The sequence below is a fragment of the Mastacembelus armatus genome, chromosome 4 (genome assembly GCF_900324485.2).
Source record: "Mastacembelus armatus chromosome 4, fMasArm1.2, whole genome shotgun sequence".
Classification (NCBI taxonomy): Eukaryota; Metazoa; Chordata; class Actinopteri; order Synbranchiformes; family Mastacembelidae; genus Mastacembelus; species Mastacembelus armatus.
Genome location: NC_046636.1, coordinates 15,334,686 through 15,359,183, shown reverse-complemented (window position 1 = coordinate 15,359,183; position 24,498 = coordinate 15,334,686). Strand labels below are relative to the sequence as shown.

Here is a 24,498-nt window from a genome sequence, read left to right as displayed (position 1 = left end):
AACCAGTCGTCCTGTCCCTGCAGCTGAAAAACACCCCCACAACATGATGCTCCCACCACCATGTTTCACTGTAGGGATTGTATTGGGCAGGTGATGAGCAGTGCCTGGTTTTCTCCACACATACCGCTTAGAATTAACGCCAAAAAGTTCAATCTTGGTCTCATCAGACCAGAGAATCTTATTTCTCATAGTCTGGGAGTCCTTCATGTGTCTTTTGGCAAACTCTATGCGGGCTTTCATGTGTCTTGCACTGAGGAGAGGCTTCCGTCAGGCCCCTCTGCCATAAAGCCCCAACTGGTGGAGGGCTGCAGTGATAGTTGACTTTGTGGAACTTTCTCCCATCTCCCTACTGCATCTCTGGAGCTCAGCCACAGTGATCTTTGGGTTCTTCTTTACCTCTCTCACCAAGGCTCTTCTCCCACGATTGCTCAGTTTGGCTGGACGGCCAGGTCTAGGAAGAGTTCTGGTCGTCCCAAACTTTTTCCATTTGAGGATTATGGAGGCCACTGTGCTCTTAGGAACCTTGAGTGCTGCAGAAATTCTTTTGTAACCTTGGCCAGATCTGTGCCTTGCCACAATTCTGTCTCTGAGCTCCTTGGGCAGTTCCTTCGACCTCATGATTCTCATTTGCTCTGACATGCACTGTGAGCTGTAAGGTCTTATATAGACAGGTGTGTGCCTTTCCTAATCAAGTCCAATCAGTTTAATTAAACACAGCTGGACTCCAATGAAGAAGCAGAACCATCTCAAGGAGGATCAGAAGAAATGGACAGCATGTGAGTTAAATATGAGTGTCACTGTAAAGGGTCTGAATACTTATGACCATGTGATATTTCAGTTTTTCTTTTTTAATAAATTTGCAAAAATTTCTACATTTCTGTTTTTTTCTGTCAAGATGGGGTGCTGAGTGTACATTAATGAGAAATAAAATGAACTTTTTTTGATTTTGGCAAATGGCTGCAATGACACAAAGAGTGAAAAATTTAAAGGGGTCTGAATACTTTCCGTACCCACTGTATATACACTCAGAACAAAAACTAATTTAACACAGGTGAAACTAGTTTATACTAATGAGTATAAAGCTACCTGTGATTAACATAAAAGACAACAGGGACTCAGGCACCAAAATAAAAGACCAACAAGAACCGGAAACCTAAGACTATAACAATGCAAATGCATTAAATATTTAACCAGCTGGTCAAATAGATTGAAGTTCAGTCAAACTCTGCATTTAACTGGGTACTTAAATACCACCCTCTCAAAAAGCCAAAAGCATCAACAGAAATAAAAAATACTAAAAAGATGAGTCCAAAATCTTAACCATACACTAATCTCTCAAATGAAAAAGCATTTTTTCTATTATTCCATTCTGTATATAGAAAATTAATCTGCATTCTGTGGACTGTCTTTGCTGTGTTTTTATATACAAATATTCATCAAGGCATTCTAAAGGATTTGTATTCAACAGGCTGACTGCACACTGCTATTTTTTGACTTTTGGATTGTACTGTAACATTCTTAGGTCTAGATGAGTATGAGGTTTTCATTAAATCCAGATGCCACACATACACTTTTTCCTTTAAGTGGAATCCACAGGCAGATACCCATTAAATTTGCATACTGCAAAAATTTAAAGTCCTTGAAAGAGTGGATGTGTGCCACTGACATGCTCAGTGTGTGTGCTGCTTGTATGCCTGTGTGGGTTTCAACTGTTCATCACATTGATTATAATGACTCTGGAAAGGCTGCCATACCCAGTAGACCTGTGCAACTATAATCCTCGCCCTCCTTTATCTCTCCTCCCTCCCTCATTTCTTAAATGTCAAGGCACTAGTGCCCGCTGCTAATGAGACACATGTCTATGGGAAATAATTAAGCAGCAAAAGGGTCCTCTTTCACAAGGCTCAGAAGGGTGTTTAGAATTAAAAAAAGAGAAATACTTGAGTAGAGAAGAAATGAGAGACTATTGAAGAGCTATTGAGAGAGGGTTACTGAACAGAATGTAATGTTTGATGCTGAAAGCTCTTGGGACCCAACAGGATCGTAACAGCCTAAGAATTAAACTATGTGCATCCTTATGCTTTACTCAGTTTCTCTACAGAATATATTTTAGAAAAACATGACTGCACATGACTGTTAAGTCGTAAAATTGTGTGCTACCTACATTTTTATCATTGCCTTCCTCTTCTGAAGAGTTGGACGATTCCTCTACACTAGAGGGGATAGTCTCAAAGTCCTCCGTGTCCATGGAAGGGAGATGCCGCTGGGTCCAGCCTGAAAGAAAGCAGTACACATTACTAACCAACAAGGTGGATATCACTATGCTACTTGGCAGGTGATGGTGCTTCACTGACAGGAAAGCAATGTGCAGTTATATAATTTGCCAATCATCATTATGAAAGCTCGATGAGACTGTGTACAGGACTCAAACCTGTAGCCAGACTTTTCACACACAGAACAATTCTGAAACAAAACAGAACAATCTCAAGTACTGCTAACTGATTTTGGCACGCTTTATTGAACACTAGGCTCCTAATTGACAATTCCTAGAGGTAATGCCAAAATGAAAACATCCATCTATACTTTCTTACAAAAAAAAAACATGATAAGGTGTGGTGGTTTTTATCATTGGAATTTGTAAGTCATCAAAAACACCTGGAAAGCTGTGCTATGTTAAAACAGAAAGATTTAAATGAAACCTAAAAATGAAGTTTTTTCACATTTTCTCTTAATATAAGTGCTGTCCTAGCTCTGCAGGACACACCTATTCAACACCAATTTCCTACCAAAACAGATTTCTGTCTAATGCAAGTAAATGGGTGTAAAATTGGCACAGAGCCCAGTGCCCTAAAAGCATTGGGATTCATAACTAATCAGCTGTGCTGTCAATCAAGAGCTCAGACAAAAAAGCTGTCCTTGCTTTTCTCAGGTAATAAATAATTGTGGATTTTTGTTAGAGGAGCAGAGATGTTTCACCATGCTATTTGCCTCTTATAGTACCACTATTTAATGGGAGTGTGTTTGCTTTTGTGATTATATTGTTGAATAAATGTAACCTGGGGTTCCTGAGTCGAAACTTAGTGCACATAGCTAGACAACACTATTACCAGTGTACCCAAAAGTCCTCAATGCCTGTTGTTGCAACCAAGTTAAAAAAAAAAAAAAAAAAAAAAAAAAAAAATCACTAGTTGGTTCTACATCAGAGACTGCAGTTTGCATTTCATCTCCTACCAGGGAATTTAGTGGAGCACTATCAAACAGTGGGCAGCTAGCTTTAGCTGTCTACACTCAATCACAGACTTATGGGTTAGGGTTATAACAGTAATATGGAAGGCACTGAAAAACGACAATTTTTCTATGCAGGTAAAAGGACTTGTTGACAGTAAGTACACTTATTTGGTTACTTATCACTTGAACTCTACTGCTCAAGTTGTTCAGAGCTGTTTAATGGAATCTTGAGATGGAACTACAGGTTACGTTCCAGTTGAATCTTGGTGAAGTATTTCTTTGACAGCAGTATGACGTTAGAAGTCAGTGTACTACAGAGAAAAGAAGGTACATACCAGAAGCATTGAAAAAATGGAAAACTTGGCCAAATAAATAAATGCCCAAAGCAAAATAATTAGCCCAAGCAAACTCAATTTTCTCAGCAACCTATTAACACACGAGACTGAATATAATTCCACAATCACAAAAATGACTGTAGGAAATTAGGCTTCCTCCACAGTTACCTGGTTGGGAGGTGGATCTAGGGACAGCTGAGGTGCGACTAGCAGCAGTAGCAGTGCTGCTAGTCATGCTCTGACGTTTCCCGACTGCAGCCACAGCACCACGTAAAGTATCTGGAGGGAAGCCACATGCATCCTTTTCGTAGTGATCGCACACTAATCACTTAACATCGTCAACAACAACTAATACTTAAAATATGAGGTTCTTGTTAGATCAAAAAAGTTCAGTCTATCTAGTCAAGAGAGCAGGGCAGCTCTACACATGCAAAACTCAGCCACATATAGTCAACTGGTCTAAAAACAACAAATTGCTCATTGCACAAAAAGCAAACACAATAAACAGCAATGTATGCTATCTGATCCTCCTTTCATTTGAAGCTCATGCATTTTTAAATTTCACATTGCACATCACAGCACAAGTCGACACAATAAGCAAGAAATGGAACCATCAAACACATGCACAGATATCACACATCATCCACAAATGAATAAAAATCACAAAAAGAAGTCTAATTAACAAAACCACAAGCTAAAACTCCCAGCATGCTCAGAGGACGTACATTACATACAGGACATTTCTTTGCATACTCAGGTACCTTCATAACCAAATGGAGTGGGATCACTTTTTATCTCATGTCTCTTGCTCTTTATGCTAACTGAGAGGGGACCTGGTCAGGGAAATGACAGATGACAAGAAGCTTAGATACAAACATTCTCCATCGTGTCAGTCAAGTCATAACAAATCACAGTGGATTTTTAGAAAACTGAGAAAAGCAGAACAACCTTTGCCAAATCAATTGTTTGCAAGATACTAAAATAAAACAGTGAAATGAAATAACTTATTTAGGATTAAAATATCACAATGTGTGTGAATCCAGAGATATCAACATTGCAAAAATTGGGTACTGTTATGGAGTGACTATTTAAAATGTCATTGCTCCCAATAATTAACACTTATCATTTAACTGGTTTTATAGCATTCCTAAAACTGTTTTCTCATTTCATACAGCCTTGAAAGACTGACCAGTTTAAGCTGGAAAGCTGGACTACAATGACCTCACATTTATTACTGGGGACACAGGAATTATATTTCTTTGCTGGAATACTTCATCCACAGCTAAGCTCCGGTCAGAGAATCTACAGAGGCCCAGAGAGCAGTCCAAAGTTAAATGTGAAGTTAATGGGGGAGGGTTACGACTGCCCCCAACAGTAAGTAAAGTAATATTTTGACTAAGCAACTTTTACTTGTATTGGAGTAATATTTGACCAGGAGGATCTATACTTTGACTCAAGTAATAAAATTGAGAGAAGTACTGAGTTTGTGCAGATATACAGTACACGTAATGCCCAAAGATCCAGGTTGATGTGCATAGTCATCCACTTATACCAACTAAAATGAAAAAATATTTTTCTGTCAGTGAGCACAGCAACAAAAAAATATCATGGGCCTGTACAGACTGGATGGATGAAGAGATTAATGCTGTGATTTAGAAAAAAATGATCTTTTACATTGAAAAACACACTATTAAAGCTGAATGTGAGCACACCTTAAAATGGTAGGTAGCCTATAATCCCACTTTACATGCGAAAAGTATGCCACATGTGTACATTATTTCTGGTAGTCAAAGCTAAACCAATTGTAAACTATGATGGATATCTCCTAACAGTCTTAATTATAGCTTTAATGTTCATATTCAGACACGTTTAAAACCTGGAGACTGATTAAATCTTGCATCACTGCTCATGTGACTGTTTCCTTTGAACTTCTTTTTAGCAATGTTGTCTCATTCCCAGATTGACTGGTCTAGGAAAACACAGGTGTTACTAATACCATTAATGTTAGCTCTGTGTGCTATCACAGCGTGATGGTGAGCCAGCATGTACAACTTTTGAATCCCTGTAATTAAAGCAACTCAGTGCAATTCAGCCAAATTCATAATTCAGATATATATATATATATATATATATATATATATCCACTACCAGAGGTCTGGGAGTTCTTCACAGTATCTTAGCTGTTCCTAGCACTGCACTCTTCTGGACTGAGAGCTCTGATGTTATTCCTGGGATCTGTTGGAGCCACTCTCCCAGTTTGGGGGTCACAGCCCTGAGGGTGCCAGTTACCATGGGAACCAGTGTTGCCTTCACCTTCCACATCTTTTCTAGTTCTTTTTTTCCAGCCCTTGGTATTTCTCAAGCTTCTCATGTTCCTTCTTTCCGATGTTGCTATCACTTGGGATTGCTACATCTACCACTATGGCCTCCTTCTGCTGTTTGTCCACCACTACTAAGTCTGGTTGGTTAGCCATCACCAGTTTGTCGGTCTGTATCTGGAAGTCCCACAGGATCTAAGCTCGGTCATTTCTCCACCACCTTTGGAGGTGTGTCCCATTTTGACCTTGGGACCTCCAACCCATACTCGGCACAGATGTTCCTGTACACTTGGTTATGGCGTTCCATATATGCCCTGCCTGCTAGCATCTGCCCTGCCTCTGTGCTGTCTTTCAGTCTAGCTTTTTCCAGCCACTGGTAGGACTTTTCGATATCAGCCACTTAGTGTATCTGTCGGTGGTACATAACTGTGCAGGGGTTTGTCCTGCCATGATGGTTCTCCGCATCAGGCTTCTGTTGCCTGAGATATTCACTAAATATTCCATCACTTGGGGCCATCTTCCTGATGTACTCATGGATCTTTGCTGTTTCATCTTGGATGGTCGCTCTGATGCTCACCAGTCCTCAGCCTCCTTCTTTCCTCTTAGTGTACAGTCTCAGGATGCTGGATTTGGGGTGAAGTCCTCCATGCATTGTGAGGAGCTTCCTTGTCTTGACATCAGTGGTTTCTATGTCATCTTTTGGCCAGCTTATTATGCCAGCGGGGTATCTGATGACTGGCAGGGCGTAGGTGTTGATGGCTTGGACCTTGTTCTTCCCATTTAGCTGACTTCTTAGGACTTGCCTTACTCTCTGTAGGTATTTGGCTGTGGCTGCTTTCCTTGCAGCTTCTTCTTGGTTCCCATTTGCCTGTGGGATTCCAAAGTACTTGTAGCTTCCCTCAACATACACTATGCTGCCTTCTGGAAGTTTAACTCCTTCAGTCCTGACAACCTTCCCTCTCTTATCATTCGACCACACTTGTCCAGTCCAAATGACATTCCAATGTCGTTGCTGTATATCCTGGTGGTATGAATCAGTAAGTCGATGTCTCGCTCATTCCTGGTTTACAGCTTGATGTCATCCATGTACAGGAGGTGGCTGATGGTTGCTCCATTTCATAGTCGGTATCCAAAGTCAGTCTTACTGATGATCTGGCTGAGGGGGTTCAGGCCTATGCAGAACAGCAGCGGGGACAGAGCATCTCCTTGGTAGATGCCGCACTTGATGGAGACTTGTGCAATTGGCTTGAGGTTGGCCATTAGGGCTGTCCCTAATGAGTTCCTTATGAAGGTTCTTAGAGTCCTATTGAAGTTGTATAGCTCCAGGCATTCCAGGATCCATGTGTGAGGCATTGAGTCGTAGACTTTCTTGTAGTCCATCCCACAAATGCTCAATAGGGTTTAGGTCTGGAGACATGCTTGGCCAGTCCGTCACCTTTACCCTCAGCTTCTTTAGCAAGGCAGTGGTCATTCTTGGAGGTGTGTTTGGGGTCATTATCATGCTGGAATACTGCCCTGTGGCCCAGTCTCCGAAGGGAGGGGATCATGCTCTGCTTCAGTATGTCACAGTACATGTTGGCATTCATGGTTCCCTCAATGAACTGTAGCTCCCCAGTGCCGGCATCGCTGATGCAGCCCCAGACCATGACACTCCCACCACCATGCTTGACTGTAGGCAAGACACACTTTTCTTTGTACTCCTCACCTGGTTGCCGCCAGACACACTTGACATCATCTGAACCAAATAAGTTTATCTTGGTCTCATCAGACCACAGGACACGGTTCCAGTAATCCATGTCCTTAGTCTGCTTGTCTTCAGCAAACTGTTTGCGGGCTCTCTTGTGCATTATCTTTAGAAGAGGCTTCCTTTTGGGACGACAGCCATGCAGACCAATTTGATGCAGTGTGCGGCGTGTGGTCTGAGCACTGACAGGCTGACCCCCCACCCCTTGAACCTCTGCAGCAATGCTGGCAGCACTCGTACGTCTATTTCCCGAAGACAACCTCTGGATATGACGCTGAGCATGTGCACTCAACTTCTTTGGTCGACCATGGCGTGGTCTGTTCTGAGTGGAACCTGTCTTGTTAAACCGCTCTTCTTATAGTCTAGGCCATCTTTATGTAGAGCAACAATTCTTTTTCTCACATGCTCAGAGTTCTCTGCCATGAGGTGCCATGTTGAACTTCCAGTGACCAGTATGAGAGACTGAGAGCAATAACACCAAATTTAACACACCTGCTCCCCATTCACACCTGAGACCTTGTAACACTAACGAGTCACATGTCACTGGGGAGGGAAAATGGCTAATTGGGCCCAATTTGGACATTTTCACTTAGGGGTGTACTCACTTTTGTTGCCAGCAGTTTAGACATTAATGGCTGTGTGTTGAGTTATTTTCAGGGGACAGCAAATTTACACTGTTATACAAGCTGTACACTCACTACTTTACATTGTAGCAAAGTGTCATTTCTTCAGTGTTGTCACATGAACAGATATAATAATAATAATATGTTTTAATAATAAATAAATTATTTACAAAAATGTGAGGGGTGTACTCACTGTACATGGAGACTTATTCATATAGTTCTCTCTCTGCAGATTCAGTGTGAGTTTTTGTTGTAGTCATGACTGACATGAGGATGTATGACATTATAGTGTTTGTTGAAAAAAGACCTGAGATGAACTGAAGGGCAAATTAAGATTATTAAATTATTTCATGACCTTTCCTAATTTGATGGGGACAAGTGGGTAAACGTAAAATTAACATGATGATATGTTTTCAGTGTCCTGTACACATATTGTACGCATCTGTGTTCTTTGGGGTCAATTTGACCCCAGGCTGTTTTAGCTGTATAAAACGTATAAGAAATAAAAACATTTTACACACATTTGTTTTGGTTGATATTGAGGTCACTATAACATGCAATTTTATAATCTTCAAAAAGTTTTAGGGCCCTAACCTAACATAACTATAACTGTAGTATTGCGGGAACCACTGGTAGTTCACACAACATGGAGGAGGGAAAAGCATCATTGTTGCGAGAACTTTGATATTTCCCACGCTGTGGGGGTGGGAAAATATGCTTCCCGTGAAGATATTGATAATTCACACAACATAGGGGTGGAGCAAACATATAAAAGCTTGCACAGCAGCCCTCTAAACCATTTCTCTTGGTGCTCTGTGTCCTCTCTTTTTCTGTTCTCTCTCAACTGAAAATGACTTCTAAAGAAAGATTTTCTGTCAATGAGGTGTTGTCACATCTCTTTGACCATGAAAGTGACATAGATGTTATTGAATGTGTCTGAAACAGAGGATGATGTTGAGGAGGACCCTGATTATGAGGCAACCTCCTCTGATGAGAATGAGACCCTCAGTGGTGACCCTACTGTTGCCTCTCAGCAACCAGCAAACATGCTACCTAGCAAAAATGGAAAGTTATCATGGGTAGACTTATCAGGGTAGACTTAGTGCTGCTAATGTAATCAAAATGGTTCCAGGCCCCACCAGATATGCTGTCTCTTGACAGCATAAAGACATAAAAACAGCATTTGAGCTCTTCATTACACCGTCAATCCAAATGGTTATACTTGACATGACAAATTTAGAGGGGAGGTGTGTGTATGGGAGAGTTGGAAAGACTTGGATGTGACTCACTTGCAAGGCTACATTGGGTTGCTTATTGGCAGGGGTATACAAGTCAAAAGGTGAAGCAACAGCAAGCCTTTGGGCTGCTGACACTGGAAGGGCAATATTTCCAGCCACCATGTCTCTAAACACATACACAATACGGGATGTATGGGACAAGTGGGTTCAGCAATTACCCTTTCTTTACAATCCAGGACCCCATGTAACTGTGGATGAATGTCTGGTTGCATTTCGTGGACACGGTCCATTCAGACAGTACATGCCTGAGCACCAGAGAAGACAGAAAACCACAAATGGTCTTGGACTACAACGAGACAAAGGGAGGGTTCGATAACCTGGACAAGGTCACAGCCACATACAGCTGCCGACGCATGACTGCCCGTTGGCCCATTGTAATTTTCTTCAACATCATTGATGTGAGCGCCTACAATGCCTTCATAATATGGAGTGAAATAAACAAGGACTGGAACAGTGAAAAACTGATTTTCCTGGAGCAGCTGTGTTACGCGTTAGTGAAACCTCATATCGAGAGAAGACGGTGCCTTCCAAGAGCTTCAGAAGCTACTGCAACTGTTGTGAGGGGCATCCAAACAGAGACAGACACCCCACTCCTCCAGTGCTTCGCACTGCAGGCAAGAAACGTGGCAGGTGCCAGAAATGACTCCAAGACCAGCGACACCTGTGTGAAATGCAAGAAATACGTCTGCAAGGAACATGTATGCACCCTCTGCGCATCATATGTACAGTAGAGCAGACAAAAGGCTGGAATGTACCTTCTGGTGGCCTGAAGGAAAAATAATATGCTTTTCATATTCAGTTTGTCTTCTGTCAAACTCATTTTAGTGCCTATGAGCCACTTAGAGTAGCATAGAACAATCCCTGACAGAATTCCTAAATGTACTTTTTTAATAAACTGTTATGTGTTCCTTACTGATGTTCTGATGATGATTTTACAAATAAAATCCTTTGAAATTGTGTTTGTTTTTCCTGGGGTCAAACTGACCCTGAACATAATACATGCTACTATTCTTGATAACAGAAATTGTATTTAATTTCAAATGCTATAGATAACAGAAATATGTACCCAAAAGTAATATAAAGCAATTAAAACACCAAAAAGATATATCTTTTCAATTTACGGTTAATCAGTGAGACTTTATGGTGATCTGCATATTTCTCCATAGTCGTATAACAGCTATTCTGGATGTATAAGGTGGGTGGGTGGGGGTGGTGGTTTTATTTAAAGGGCTATTTAGATAGTCAACAAATAAATGTAAAGTACCTGACACATAAACTTGGGTAACAATTATAACTAATAATTTTCTGGAGGTTTAAATTGCTGGGGTCAAATTGACCCCAAGGATAAAAGGTGTCATAAATTTGAAGGTAATAGGAGGGTTAAGCTGACAATCGCAGCATTTTTAATAGTAGCGACACTGAAAAATAGGGACCACATTAGCTAGCATCTAAACTGAATGCTGCTGACATGTAGGACATCAAGGTAGGTCTGTTTCATGTATTAGCTGACCAGTTAACCAGCTATTCAGTCTGCACTAAAGCAGCAAACAGGCCCAGGGACCTTTGGTTCCACCCAGTGTGTCCCTGAACCTACCCACTGTAGTGGCCCGGGATGACTGCATTGCAATTCTACCCCACAGGACAGTGGATTATTTGAAGTGTCACTACCTTGTCCTCATAACAATCACATTTACCACTCGAAACACTGGTCCCTCAACTTTTACTGCTCTTGCTGTGGATTATCAGCTCCTTTCACCACAATTGGAACCTCTCACTACCAAAACTAGATGATCAAATGTTCCACACCTTGGTTTGCTAAAGAATTGCATGACCTTAAGCAGGTCAGCAGGACAAAATCAAAAGAGTTAATGGTAAATAGACCCGTTCGCATGCACACCATACAATCATTCATACACGTAAATGGATGGAATAACCACAAACCTAGGGTTTATTGTTTTGCCCAAGGACTCTGACTGTGGACTGGAGAAGCCCAGGGATTAAGCTGCTGGCCCTATGGTTAGTGGATGACAAAGGATGACAACTCACAATGGAAAGTTTTCTACATCCAATGGCATGAGTGTAAATTGAATTACATATTCTTATATTCTTATTATTCAAATTACTTATTCTTTGTGCTCCTAGAGAGCACAATCAGTAACAATAAATAAGATCTTAGATTTCTTTGATGCCTCCGTAGCTAAGTGGCCTATTATACATGTGTAATGTACTGATATTAACTGCATGTGTGATGTCATCAGATCAAGTTTGGTCACAGACATGATATATGACATTATTGAAAGAGTAGTAGACCTGAAAAACACAGAAGGTAAAAGCAAATAAAAGCACAGCACATATAAAAAGTAAAACATGATGAGAGGAAAACCTTGGATTCCTGATGAGGTACCTTTGGTGCGTCGGGTGGCGAAGGAGGAGGAAGAGGAGGAGGCAAGAGAGGAGGTGAGAGAGAAGCGGCGGGGGACCTCTGCCTCCTTAGCAGCAGGTTCTAGAGGCAGGGAGATGCCAAAACGGAGGCAGGGAGAGAAAGGCATAGAAAGAGACAAAAGAAAGTAAAATGGAAAGGGATAAAAAATTAAGAAGCAGAGCGAGTGGAGGTGTTACACAGAATGCAAATAAAAGAAAAAGAGAATAGAAGAAGAGGTTTTGTTTAAAATTATTGAAATCCAATTAGTTAACATATCAAAGCACACGTCTTTTAGCCTATTAACAATACTACTATTACTATTAATAAGTTATTATTGTTAGGTATCTACTGAGCCATTAGAAAATGTTCCAAATTGCATCACTAAAAAATAAGAGTAAGGGAAAATGGAAAGATGAAGGAGAAAATGCATGAAATAATTCAAAGACAAATCATGTAAAGAACAATAAAATTTTAAATCACTAAGTGCTTACTACTTTTACCAGAGCTGTCAACCTCATCTAATGGCCTTTCTCAGTAGCTGCTTAGGTCACATGATGACAACTTAGCCATCTCCATGACAATTAACTTTGGTCACATGATAACAGGTGGTATTATATTGGATGAAGATTGTATTATAAACTCAAAGCAAACTCAATCCATCCCTTGTGGAAGACCATGAGAGCTGACTGAAAGCTCCAGCATGAATCTCTGGGCTGGTTTGTAAAGGCTCTTAAAAAACAAAAGATGTGCATTGATGGATTACACTGGGTTTTTCTGGATGTCTTCGCTTGACCTATCAGCATCATTAGCATGTGTGGCTGGTTGGACTGCTGTGACATGGAAAGGAGAACCTGGAACCAAGGCTAGTTCACCTCCAAAAATGTTAATATGCTTTCAAATGTCAAGAGGGCTTAAATATTTGAGGGTGGCATTTAGCGCAATGCTCTCCCACAGAATTTAGCCTTACTGTTATGTCACCACTGCCAGGATCAGGGCAGATTCTCTCGCTCTCTGTCTGTCACCTGCTGTCTTCCTCTCTTCAAATTCTGTCTCCTCAACACTACCTTGTCCCTCTCCTTCCTTCATCACAGTTTCCTTGTTGTGTGGGAAGGTGCAGATGATACTGACATGAACAGATAAAAGCAGAGAAAGGTGAGTAAAGGGAGATGTAGCCTTTATAATGCTGAGGCACTGCAGGCACTGTGATGCATAGAGAGGCCCACCAGATACAGACTGACAGAAATTTATATAACACTGGAGGAAGGAAAAGGAGAGGACAAAAGCAGTTGCGTGACTGGAGAGTCAAAATTGAATTAGACAAGACAGACGAATGATAGAAGATGCTGCGGTTCAGGATGCTGATGAGTAATATGATGAAGGTGTGCATGACAGCAGTGAGAGAAAAGACAGCAAAAAAAGAAAGTGAGGATGGTAATGTCAACAAAGATGCCAGTCAATGAAGCTGGCAGAGCGAGTGCCCAATATGTTGACGTCATACAGTTACCTGATGGGAGAGACCTTCTGTTGGCAAGTCCCTGTAATGTGAAGCGTTTCCTAGCATTAGCAGCCAAGTGACCTGATTGGCCAGCAGAAGCATCAACTGAATGGGAGCAAGAGGGAGCAGGCGTTAGTATTGCAGGGAGAGATGAAGAGGTGGTCATTTTCAAAGCAGAGAAATAACAGAGTTGGATTCAAAATCTTAACAGGAAGCACATTAGTAGCTTTTCTGGAGTTTTCAACCGCATTATCAACAGACACAGAATGGCCAATTGTTAGGAATTGTGAAAGATAAACAAGGGCTTCAATGAAAAAAGCTAATATACATGCATAACTCAAATCATTCAACCATTCAAACCTTCTATTCAAGTTATTTAATAGGAAGTCCGTGTGGAACAAGCTCAGTCTTCCAGTATTCTAATCTGTACATCAGAGTGAGACTCATCTGTTTTTGCTCCATCCGTCCATGTATCTGCCTTCTGGACTGAAGGGCACAGTGAGTGAAGATTCAGACTCTGTCAGCCTGTTCAAGCAAGTTTGCATGGAGTTTTATCTGATGAGTTCTTTCTGTCTCATTCGTAGCCACACTTACACACGAATGGGCAATTTAAGTCAGTGTAAAAGTGCTGAATGTATTTTTCCTTACAAAGGAGAGAATAAGCTGTATAAACCGCTTCATATTCTGCTCATCAATTGCCTTCACAACAATGAATACATAGTTGTGAGAACATAGCCTTTTCTAAAAGGGTTCAAAAGCAATTGGATACTTTGCATTGTTTCAATTTTGGTTCATGCACAGTAGAGCTCACATGTGGCTTTGAGAGTTGCCAACATCATCACAACCATAAAATAATGATGTGGTCTGTGCCACACCTTATCGGATGTTATGTGATACAATTTTGTTTTTTGACAAGAGGATGAAACAGAAGACGTAGTTTTGATGTTGCTAAGGTGTTTCGTCAAATGATATGGAAAAGCTAATGTAAATGGTAATTTTCACACCATAACTGCACTTTATATTTTGGATGGCTTAATTGAGATCTACAATGAGAGAGACATATGTTAAAGCTAAAATCACACGCATCACTGACATGATATATTCTGATATGTAATTGTAATTGTTGATAGTAATTGATCCCTTATTAGTAATTGATATGTTATTTATGCTATGCTATTTATGTTATTGATTTGAGTGCCTTTATCCATTAATTATATTTCATATTTTATAGTAGAATCTCTGTTAAAGTTGTTTTAAGAGCTACAGGACAATCTGAATTTCTCCAATGGGGGATGAATAAAGCATCTATCTATCTATCTATCTATCTATCTATCTATCACACAGCAACAAACTGTTACAGATTCAACTAAAGCAGAACATTTAGGAGCATAAAATTAAGGTGTTTGCTAGTCATAATAGTCATCATCATATCATATGTCAAATATCTAACGTAAGCTTATTTTGGTTCATACACAGAGATCTCTAGTGGTGTTTAGGTATTTCCTTCAAGGTACAGCAACTGGGTTTAGACCACAAGTGGGTAAAGGGGACTGCTGTGTTCCCTCTCTCTTTTATCCTAATTTTCTGCATGCTATCTCTCCATTGTCATTATCCAATAAAAGTCCACACACTCACTTGCTAAAAATACAATTCATCTACTCAGGACTAATGTTTAGCCAAGTTCTCCAGTTTTACTGTGGGTGTCTTATGTTTCATTGAGTGGAATAAATTAGAAAAACAACACCCATTTTCTTGCAGTCTACATCTGACATAGTGTCAGATAAATAGATGAGGTGTACTCGTACAATGGTTTGTGGAACAACCTGGAGAAAAGATGTCTATTGATGTCTAGCAACAGGCATGTAACAACATATTTAATGTGTAAAAACATATGATTTGATATGAAAATTTTCTTTTGCTTTTTTTTTTTTCCTTCGGGGGGGTGAATAAGTGAATGAATGAATAACTTATTGAATAAATAAACAAATAAAAGTATGCAACAACAGTAATAAAAATAATAATGACTGATATCAATGGCAGCAACATTAATATCTTCATCATCATCATCATCACCACCAGCAATAGTAATACTGATAACAATAATAGTAATAATAAATTCAATATTTACACTGTTGGTTGTGGTAAATACTAAGTCTTATAGTGATAATAATAGCCGCAATAGTAACAACAATTTATATCATTGCAATCACCATGATAATACTGCTAATAATAGTTATTATAATGATAATCTTGAGGTTGCGTCTCCTCCTCCTCTTTCAGGTTGCCCGAATGCTGACACTCACTCCAAGCTTTGTTTCAGCTGCAGACTTTATTACCTGCACTTTAAAGTCTGCCGTATAGCTCTTTCTTTTGAGTGGCATTTTCACTTGCATTATACAAGGAGTTACAGGTTCAGCATGAACATAAGTGTTAACGTAAGTGTACTTTTTCTGGAGTATATTATTTTCAGAGTGTGGCAATAGTGTCAGCTAACACTAGTGAGTACTCAACAGAATGACTGTAAATATACACATATAAGTTGTAGGACAAGTAAAAACAGTGCAACCTATAGTCTGGAAAATATGGTATATAGTTAAAGTATGGTTTGTATTTTCATCATATACTGATATAATGTAAGGAAGCTAAAAAGAAATGAGAAGGGCAGGAGTTTGGCAGCAATGTTGTAGAAAAGGAAGTGACAGAATGGTAGGGAGGGAAGACAGTAGGAATGAAAGAATAAAAAGTAAGGTCAATGATGGTGGTTCTCTGCAGTGGACAACACTTTGACTTTTTCATATACTCTCTTTCCAAACACTAATTACATATGTTGTGTGTTCAGTGGTAACCAGTGACCTCTCACCTCTCTTCTGCCTCATGTTGGGGCTGAAGTTGGACCTCCTGAAGCCTGATTCTGGACTTGATGAATCAGAATGTCTCAGCATTGTCTTACAGACATTCCTATTGGAGTAGAGAGAAGGTAAAGCTGCATGGTGTAAATCAGTGAAAGTCAGCTGAAATAAATTTTCCATTATCTTTAGCTTTCCAGTCTAACATGCCTAAATATTGGATATTCACAACAGAAGAATAAGGATTCAGATCTGTATAGTGGCTGGACTTTAAGCTTTTAGCTGTTATTTTAAGCTTTTTTTCTGTGCTGCTAAGATACATCTGTCACTTTGTAGTCTGTAAGATAAAGGTGATTTCTCACCTCATGGGGCCCCCGTATATATTGAGCTGGCTGGCTTCTGAGGACAAAAGAGAGAGATTACAGAAATTATGTAACATAACCCAAATCTATGGTACCAGTAATTCTCCATATCAGGAGGGACATAAAATCTGGGTACGACCAATATGTTCGGATACAATCCAGAAGTAAAAGTTAAGCAACCAATCAGATAAAAATTATAATCATTCCCACCTATAGTCACCACTGTTGCTCCACTGTGCTACTAGGGTCCAATACTTCCTCCATATTATACTAATAATCACCCTCTCTGGGATTATATCAATGTATGGTCCTGTAGCACATGAAGCCTACAGAACAAGATAGCTAGTACAGTGTGGGTCTTCTTTACACTTACACAATATATTAAACTATAGGGGAAAACAAATTGTACAGGGCATGATCCAAAAAGACCAATATCCTAATAATATATTGATTAGTTGTGAAAAGAACATGGGTTCCAGGCATCATTTTCAATGTCTGGCCATCAAAGAGGTGTAAAAGGACATTTTTCCACCAAAACTTCTCTGATCCTTCCCTCTCTTTCCAGTCTAAATATATAGTAAATTAAAAAACAAAGTGATGTTAATGTTATTTTCATGCTTGAAATTTCCTGTGTCATCTGTGTAAGCTGCTTTTATTGCTCTGATAGAAATCATTTCGGCTCCAGAAAGAAAGATCCATCACAGTACTGAGGCTAGGTTGCAGCTACATTAATCCATATCTAAACCAAAGGCTTCATAAATACTGTATTTAACAAACCTAGTCTGTCACAGGAGTCTACTGTGTTTGGCCAAATGTATGACTTGCATAAGCTGTGCATGATCTGACTTGTCACCCCCTTTTCTAAGCAAAGAATGAACCTGTCGCAAAAATGCAGTGTCAGCATTAGACCATTCCACATGCTCCAAAAATATTGTATTCAGCAAAATGGATATATGTTTTCATCATGGATCTAGTAATGTTTTATTCATACAGGGTGGTCATTTAGCAGTGTGTGCAGCCAACAATAGTTTGATAGAAGAACCATAGCAGAGCATGTGAAATGAGAAGTAACATTGTGCACCATTAAAGGAAAGCCTGGCATCAAACAAAGTCTATTTTTAACATTACTGAACCAGTGACACTGTCTGTTCAATCTGTTAATGCAAAAATGACAAACAAGTATCACTTATCACTTAGGACCTTAGGATGTGGAAACAGTATTTTAAACTGTTATATATACTTGTGTGTGTGTATATATATATATATATATATATATATACACACACACACACACACACACACACACACACACACATAAATATAACAGTAGTTATAGTAGTCTATAGTACACACACATTATATATATATATAAATAAAACTTTACAAGGTTTGAGAAACTACTAAATCAACCCGTGGGGTCAAAAAGGGCTGAAATTAAATCACCCATAATGTTATGGGTGATAAGCAAATGGAAAGAAAGAAATTACAAAACACCTGTAAAATATTGAAGTACAGTGAATAAACTTTTTTTTTCAAACATGCTTATAAGGCATAATGCTTTATTTTATTAAGCTGTCTTCTGATCTGCTCCCATATTAATTTGTGGTGAATGCACACTCAGTGCTTCCTCTGTCTTTCTTGTAAGCGGTTAATCTCACAGCCATGCCAAATTATGTCTATAATGCCAATAACTAGTTACTTTTATGTCATATCAGTCATACCTATCTCTTTCTCTTCTCTTTCATACTTTCTGTCCTTCATCTCTACAGCACACAAAGCTGAAATGACTGCCATTCCCCTTTGTTGTCATTCTCTCCACCCTCCTATCTCCTCACACTTGCCCCTCCTGCTTTCATGTTCATCCCTTCAAGCCTCCCTTCATTCCCGCTGTGTTGCCTCTCAGCCTCCATCTCCACCCTGAAAATCTTTCTTCTCTCTCTCTCTCTGTCTGTATCTATGCATCATTCCACTGTCCTCTTCAGTCCTCTTTTAATCACTTTCAATCTCCTACCTCTCCTCTTCCCAGTCCAATTTTATTCTTTCACTGTCTTTCCTTTACCCTGCTCACATGGAGTAAATCACACATGCCGTAGACCACTGCTGGTCTACCACTGCTGTAGACCATCAAAGCCTCCTACAGCCTCTGCTCTCTGCTTCATGACAGGGCTGCTGTATTATTAGTCAGTTTGTGCTCCCTCTCTCTCTCTCACATACACAGGTTGTCAACTAGGCAGAGTGTGTGTGGCAATAAGGGTGGTTCTCCTGTCAGTCAGGGCCACTGTGGATGACTGATGCTAACTAGCTGAGAGAGGGAGAGGGTTACAGAGAGAAACCCACAGAAAGTGAAGTGTTGCTGCATGTATGTACATGCATATACAGTATGCTTTGTGCATTTATGCATTGTCTTCACACTAGGGTTGCAATTATTAATAATTTAATCTTAGGTCAGAAGAAAAGGTCAGAAATCATTCATAACATCTCAATATTATTTTCATTTTTTATTGTAAATTATCTTTATCAATCAATCAATCTAGCTATCTAGCTATCTCAGTGATTGTTGAGTCAGTGACTACAAGAAGTTACATACTGGTTTCTATATAAGGCCACAGTATTGTCCTTCTGATAAACATGTTTGTATAATTATAAAAATACATTTTTCTCTGTTTGCATTTGACAGGGAGTATTATAACATGTCAAAATATAACATTTCCGGGACTTGGCAGTTGGTAAAAGAGAATGACAAGCCTAACTCAAGATTGCAGCAAACGATAACATGTATTGATAGATATACTGGAGTTGACAAGAAAATTGAGTTGCTGCAGCAGGAAATGATAATAGAGCCTCAGCATGGGGAACCCAACAATCAGAATAAGAGTCAGAATTTAAAAAGGTTTTCTAAATACTGTACATATGAGTTTTAATTCAAATGCATTTAGTAGGAAGTTTGCATAACCATAGTAAATGGTTGACTGTGTGACGTAAAATACACTCTTTTCACGTACATACCATGTATATTGTATATAGGGCTGTGAAAAGGTATTTGCCCCCTTACTGATTTTTTTAAAATTTTTTTACATATAAATGATTCAGATCAGCAAACACATTTTAATATTAGGGGAGAGTGTGGACGGTTGCAACACTTTTTGCATTCTCTTTGGTTTCTCAGAGACTGTTTGTATTGGAAAGACAAAATTTTACTATAATAAACCCACATCTGTTAGCTACCCACCCACACTGCTGTAATAATTGTACATATGATAATATATGTACAATTGATACTTGAATAGACAAAGTCAAATTTCACAACTAATCCCAATCCAGTCTATAGGGGCAGTTACAACATTAATTCAAATTTATTAAAAAACAATCTTTAATAGAGCTGTCCAGGGTGTACCTCTGCCTTTCACCCAAAGAGAGTTGGGATAGGCATGGCTACGGGAAACACAGAACATATAAAATGTAGGGTACACTGTGGTCTAGTCTGTTTTTATAAAGTTACTGAATAAAATAAAATAGGAAGACACCTGACTAGGTAAAGGGGTATCTTATTAATTCGAAAAACAACAATTATGTCACATTATGACAAGTTTTTACGTCAATGTTGTGATAAGGGACAGCTGCAAAACTGACAGCCATGATAAAACTAGCTATGGTAGCTTTACACAGTAGTTTAGACACATGCCTGATAGAAGCTAGGAAAACATTGATTAAAATGATATGAATTTGCAAAGCTTCACGCAAACAGTTTAGACAGTTTGTGATTAGACACATTTTTGGAAAGTTGAGCAATTTCACTTTGTAATCAGGCCAGTAATCAGGCCACACCCACCCTGATTACTGTCAGACCTGTTGAATCAAGAAATCACTTAAATAGAACCCGTCTGACTAAGTGAAGCATGCTAAAAGAAGAAGAAGAAGAAGAAGAAAAGATCAAAAAGTAACACATCATGCCACAACCTAAGAAAGGAAAGAACAGATGGGAAACAAAGTAACTGACATGTATCAGTCTGGAAAGGGATACAAAGCCATTTCTAAGGCTTTGGGACTCCAGCAAACCACAGAGAGAGTCGATATACACAGATGGAGAAAACTTGGACCAGTGGTGAACCTTCCCAGGAGTGGCTGGCCCACCAAAATTGCTCCAAGAGCACAACTATAACCTATCCAGGAGCTTATAAAAGAACCCAGAACAACATCTAAAGAACTGCAGGCCTCACTGGCTTCAGATAAGGACATTGTTCATGATTCCACAATAAGAAAGACACAGGGCAAAAATGGCACCCATGGGACAATTCTAAGGCAAAAGCCACTTCTGACCAAAAAGACACAAAGGCTCATCATCCCCAGGACTTTTAGGCAAATATTCTGTGGACTGATAAGACAAAAGTTGAACTTTTTGGAAGGTGTGCGTCCTGTTATATCTCGTGTAAAACTTACACAGCATTTCATACAACATAGTGTTGTACTCGAACATGGTGGTGGTAGTGTGATGGTCTGGGGCTGCTTTGCAGCTTGAGGACCTGGATGACATGCCATAATTGATGGAACCATGATTTCTGTGCTATACCATAAAATCCCAAAGGAAAATGTCAAGTTCAAGCACACTTGGGTTATGTAGCAGGTCAATAATCTGATACACACCAGCCAGTCCACATCAGAATGGCTCAAAAAAAAGAAAAAAAAAAAAAAAAAAACAACTCACAAAATTAAGGTTTTGTAGTGGCCTAGTCAAAGTCTGGATTTAAATCTGATTGACATGCTGTGACATGACCTTAAACAGGCCTTCATGCTGGAAAACTCTCTAATGTAGCTGAATTAAAACAATTCTGCAAAGACGAGTCGGCCAAAATTCCTCCACAGCGATGTGAAACACTCATTGCCAGTTATCGCAAACACTTGATTGCAGTTGTTGCTGCCAAGGGTGGCACAACCAGTTGTTAGGTTGAGGGGGCAATTACTTTCTCATACAGGGCCAGGCAGGTTTGGACATCTAATAATATATGAAATCATTTAAAAACTGCATTTTCTATTTACTTCAGTTATCTTTGTGTAATATTAAAATTAGTTTGATTATCTGAACCATTTAAGTGTGACAAATATACAAAAAAATAAAAAAGAACTAAAAAAAAAAAAAACCAGAAAGGGTTTTGTTTTCACCGCACTGTATAGAATATACATGGTATGTACATGAAAAGATTGTATTTTACATCATACATTCAACAATTTACGTTGGTTATGCAAATATTCTACTAAATGCATTTGAATTGTAAGATATATTTACAGTATTTAGAAAAGTTTAGTTGCAGGTTAGTTGCATGATTAAGTTTAGAATAAGAACACATTATGTCAATGACATAATTATACAAAAACAAATGTGTGTGTGTGTTTACCTCTGCATGCCTCTAGCTGGCCTGTAAGAACTTTACGAATCTCTGACACCCACATATTTTTCACATGCATTGAAGGAGCCTAGGGAAACGGAAACACACACACACACACACACACACACACACACACACACACACACACACACACACACACACACACACACACACACACACACACACACACACACACACACACACACACACACACACACACACACACACAAAGTATGTAACGAAAGCCTCTTAACACTAATGCTGTTTTTCTGAGTGAGAAGCTGCTTAGTGAAGAAACAGCATGGTGCAACACTGTCCCCAAGAGGAGGATTGTAAAAAAGAGTTCTGGATGCCTCCCAAAATGAAACTTTATTTGGATTTTCTCTATGTTTTAAAATATTTTAAAAACTAAAAAAAGTAAACTTATGTCCATATTTGTGTTAAGTAAATTACCAGGTTTTATTATTATTATATTATTGTTTTTAATTTTATTTGCATATATAAAACAGGGGCAGCATGGTGGCTGAGTGGTTAGCACTGTTGCCTCACAGATAGAAGGTCCTGGGTTCGCAACCTGGACTTTCTGTGTGGAGTTTGCATGTTCTCCCTGTGCTTGCATGGGCTTACTCTGGGTACTCCGGTTTCCTCCCACAGTCCAAAAGCATGTATGTCAGGTTGATAGGTGACTCTAAATTGCCCATAGGAGTGTGTGGTCGTTTGTCTTTGTGTGTCAATATGTGGCCCTGTGATGGACTGGTAACCTGTCTTTCCACCCGAAAGAGAGATGGGATAGGCTCCAGCAGATCCCCGTGACCCTGGTTAAGGAATAAGCGGGTATAGAAAATGTATGGCTATATAAAATAATTATTATTCTCTCTGACATTGCCAGAGTATTACAAATTGTAAAGTATTAAAAAAAGTACTTGGAAAATGTCAGCTGTGACTGACAAATTATTATATATGACATTATTAGATTATTACTGATTGGGAAAGTGGAAAAAAGTGCCGTTCTAAAAATTTGTGTTTAGAGGGGAAATGTTTCTTTAGTGGAGCTGCTAAAATGTGACAAGACATGATACAGTTTTTGTAAGGTCAAAGGCCAAAAGTTTAGGAACTGCTAGTTTTACCGATGATTGTATTTGATAAGTTTTTCATTCATATGTTTTATTAAAAAGTTTAATCGAGTAAGTAATGTAGTGTAGTAAAAAGTACACTGTTTTCCTTCAAAAGTGTAGTGGAGTATAAATATAAAATATAGTAATTATAATTAATATAAATATAAAGTAAAATAAAATGGACACATTCAAGTAAAGTATAAGTACGGTACCTAAAAATGCTCTTCATGTGCAAACCTAATTAGTTTCTTTCCATCACTGTTTAAATATAACCTGAGTGAAGCTGAGCATAAAACACAAGAAAGGGTTGTGTCATTCCATGAACATACCTGGATGATGTAAACCTCCTCTCTGCCGTTGTACCACACCTCAAACTTCTTGTTATCACCTTTGACATTCTCAGTGATCCCAACAGCGCTCATCTGGGCCGAAACAATACAGCAGAGACAATGTGAGATAACTGATAGTTACTTAAAAAAAAAGCTGTTGGGCATACCCCAGCCAATACACATCTCTTTGTATTATGTACAGTAACTACATATCCTGTTATCTTGAACTTCCCATAACAAAGTAAATATTGAAGACCAAACATGATAAATCCCAGGAACACATCATTTATAACTTGATTTAACCAAGCAGACAATGTGAACACGTTATAAACTAATGCAATTTAAGGCTGGATGTAGACGTAGATGAAGTTTATCTTATTTAAAAATCCCCATTACAAACCAACCAACCACAATTCATTTTACTCTTAAGTATTGTCTGTCTATCTAAAGTCTGACATATTTGTTCCTCTGTGCCACACAGCTCATCTCTGGTCCAAAAACTTTGAACACATCACTGTTGCAGGGAGACACACACACACACACACGCACGCACGCACGCAGGCACGCACGCACGCACAAGTTTGTTTCAACCACACAGTAGCAGAAATGCCCATCACAGCACTAGACTGTGTATTACACCTCTGAAGAAAACAGTTGGCAACAAATACAGTATGTTTATATGTTTACTAAAATCTATACTTTTCTAAAAAAAAGCAAACTATAACTGTTTTTAAAAATATACATCTTCAGCAGAGATATTCATGCTCTTTCTGAGTCACAAACAGGGTAGGGAAGTCAATCATATCTTATTCCAGAGTTATTGAAGCCTTGATCTCCAAAACACAAAATTCCTTATTTTGTTGTTGCTCTGACTCTTCTTATATGCACCACCCATGACTGGACACACCTTCAGATAAATACTGGACCAATTGTCACAGGAGGAACTTTAGGGGCAAACAGCATTGGCCAAATATAATTACAGGGAAGTATGTAAAAACAGCT

The 24,498-nt window shown here is 39.1% G+C and overlaps 1 protein-coding gene across 3 annotated transcripts in view; it reads right to left on the bottom strand.

Annotated features, from left to right (window-relative positions):
* Positions 1-24,498, bottom strand: part of mcf2l2 (MCF.2 cell line derived transforming sequence-like 2) — a 160,636-nt gene that overhangs the window by 30,823 nt on the left and 105,315 nt on the right. For all 3 annotated transcript variants that reach the window (XM_026304800.1, XM_026304801.1, XM_026304799.1), the window contains exons 24-28: positions 23,497-23,589; positions 22,062-22,140; positions 16,672-16,708; positions 16,324-16,421; positions 2,165-2,274 (exon numbers count right to left, since the gene is read on the bottom strand). In XM_026304800.1, coding sequence (XP_026160585.1) covers positions 2,165-2,274; positions 16,324-16,421; positions 16,672-16,708; positions 22,062-22,140; positions 23,497-23,589 — 417 coding nt within the window. The remainder of the gene's footprint in view (positions 1-2,164; positions 2,275-16,323; positions 16,422-16,671; positions 16,709-22,061; positions 22,141-23,496; positions 23,590-24,498) is intronic.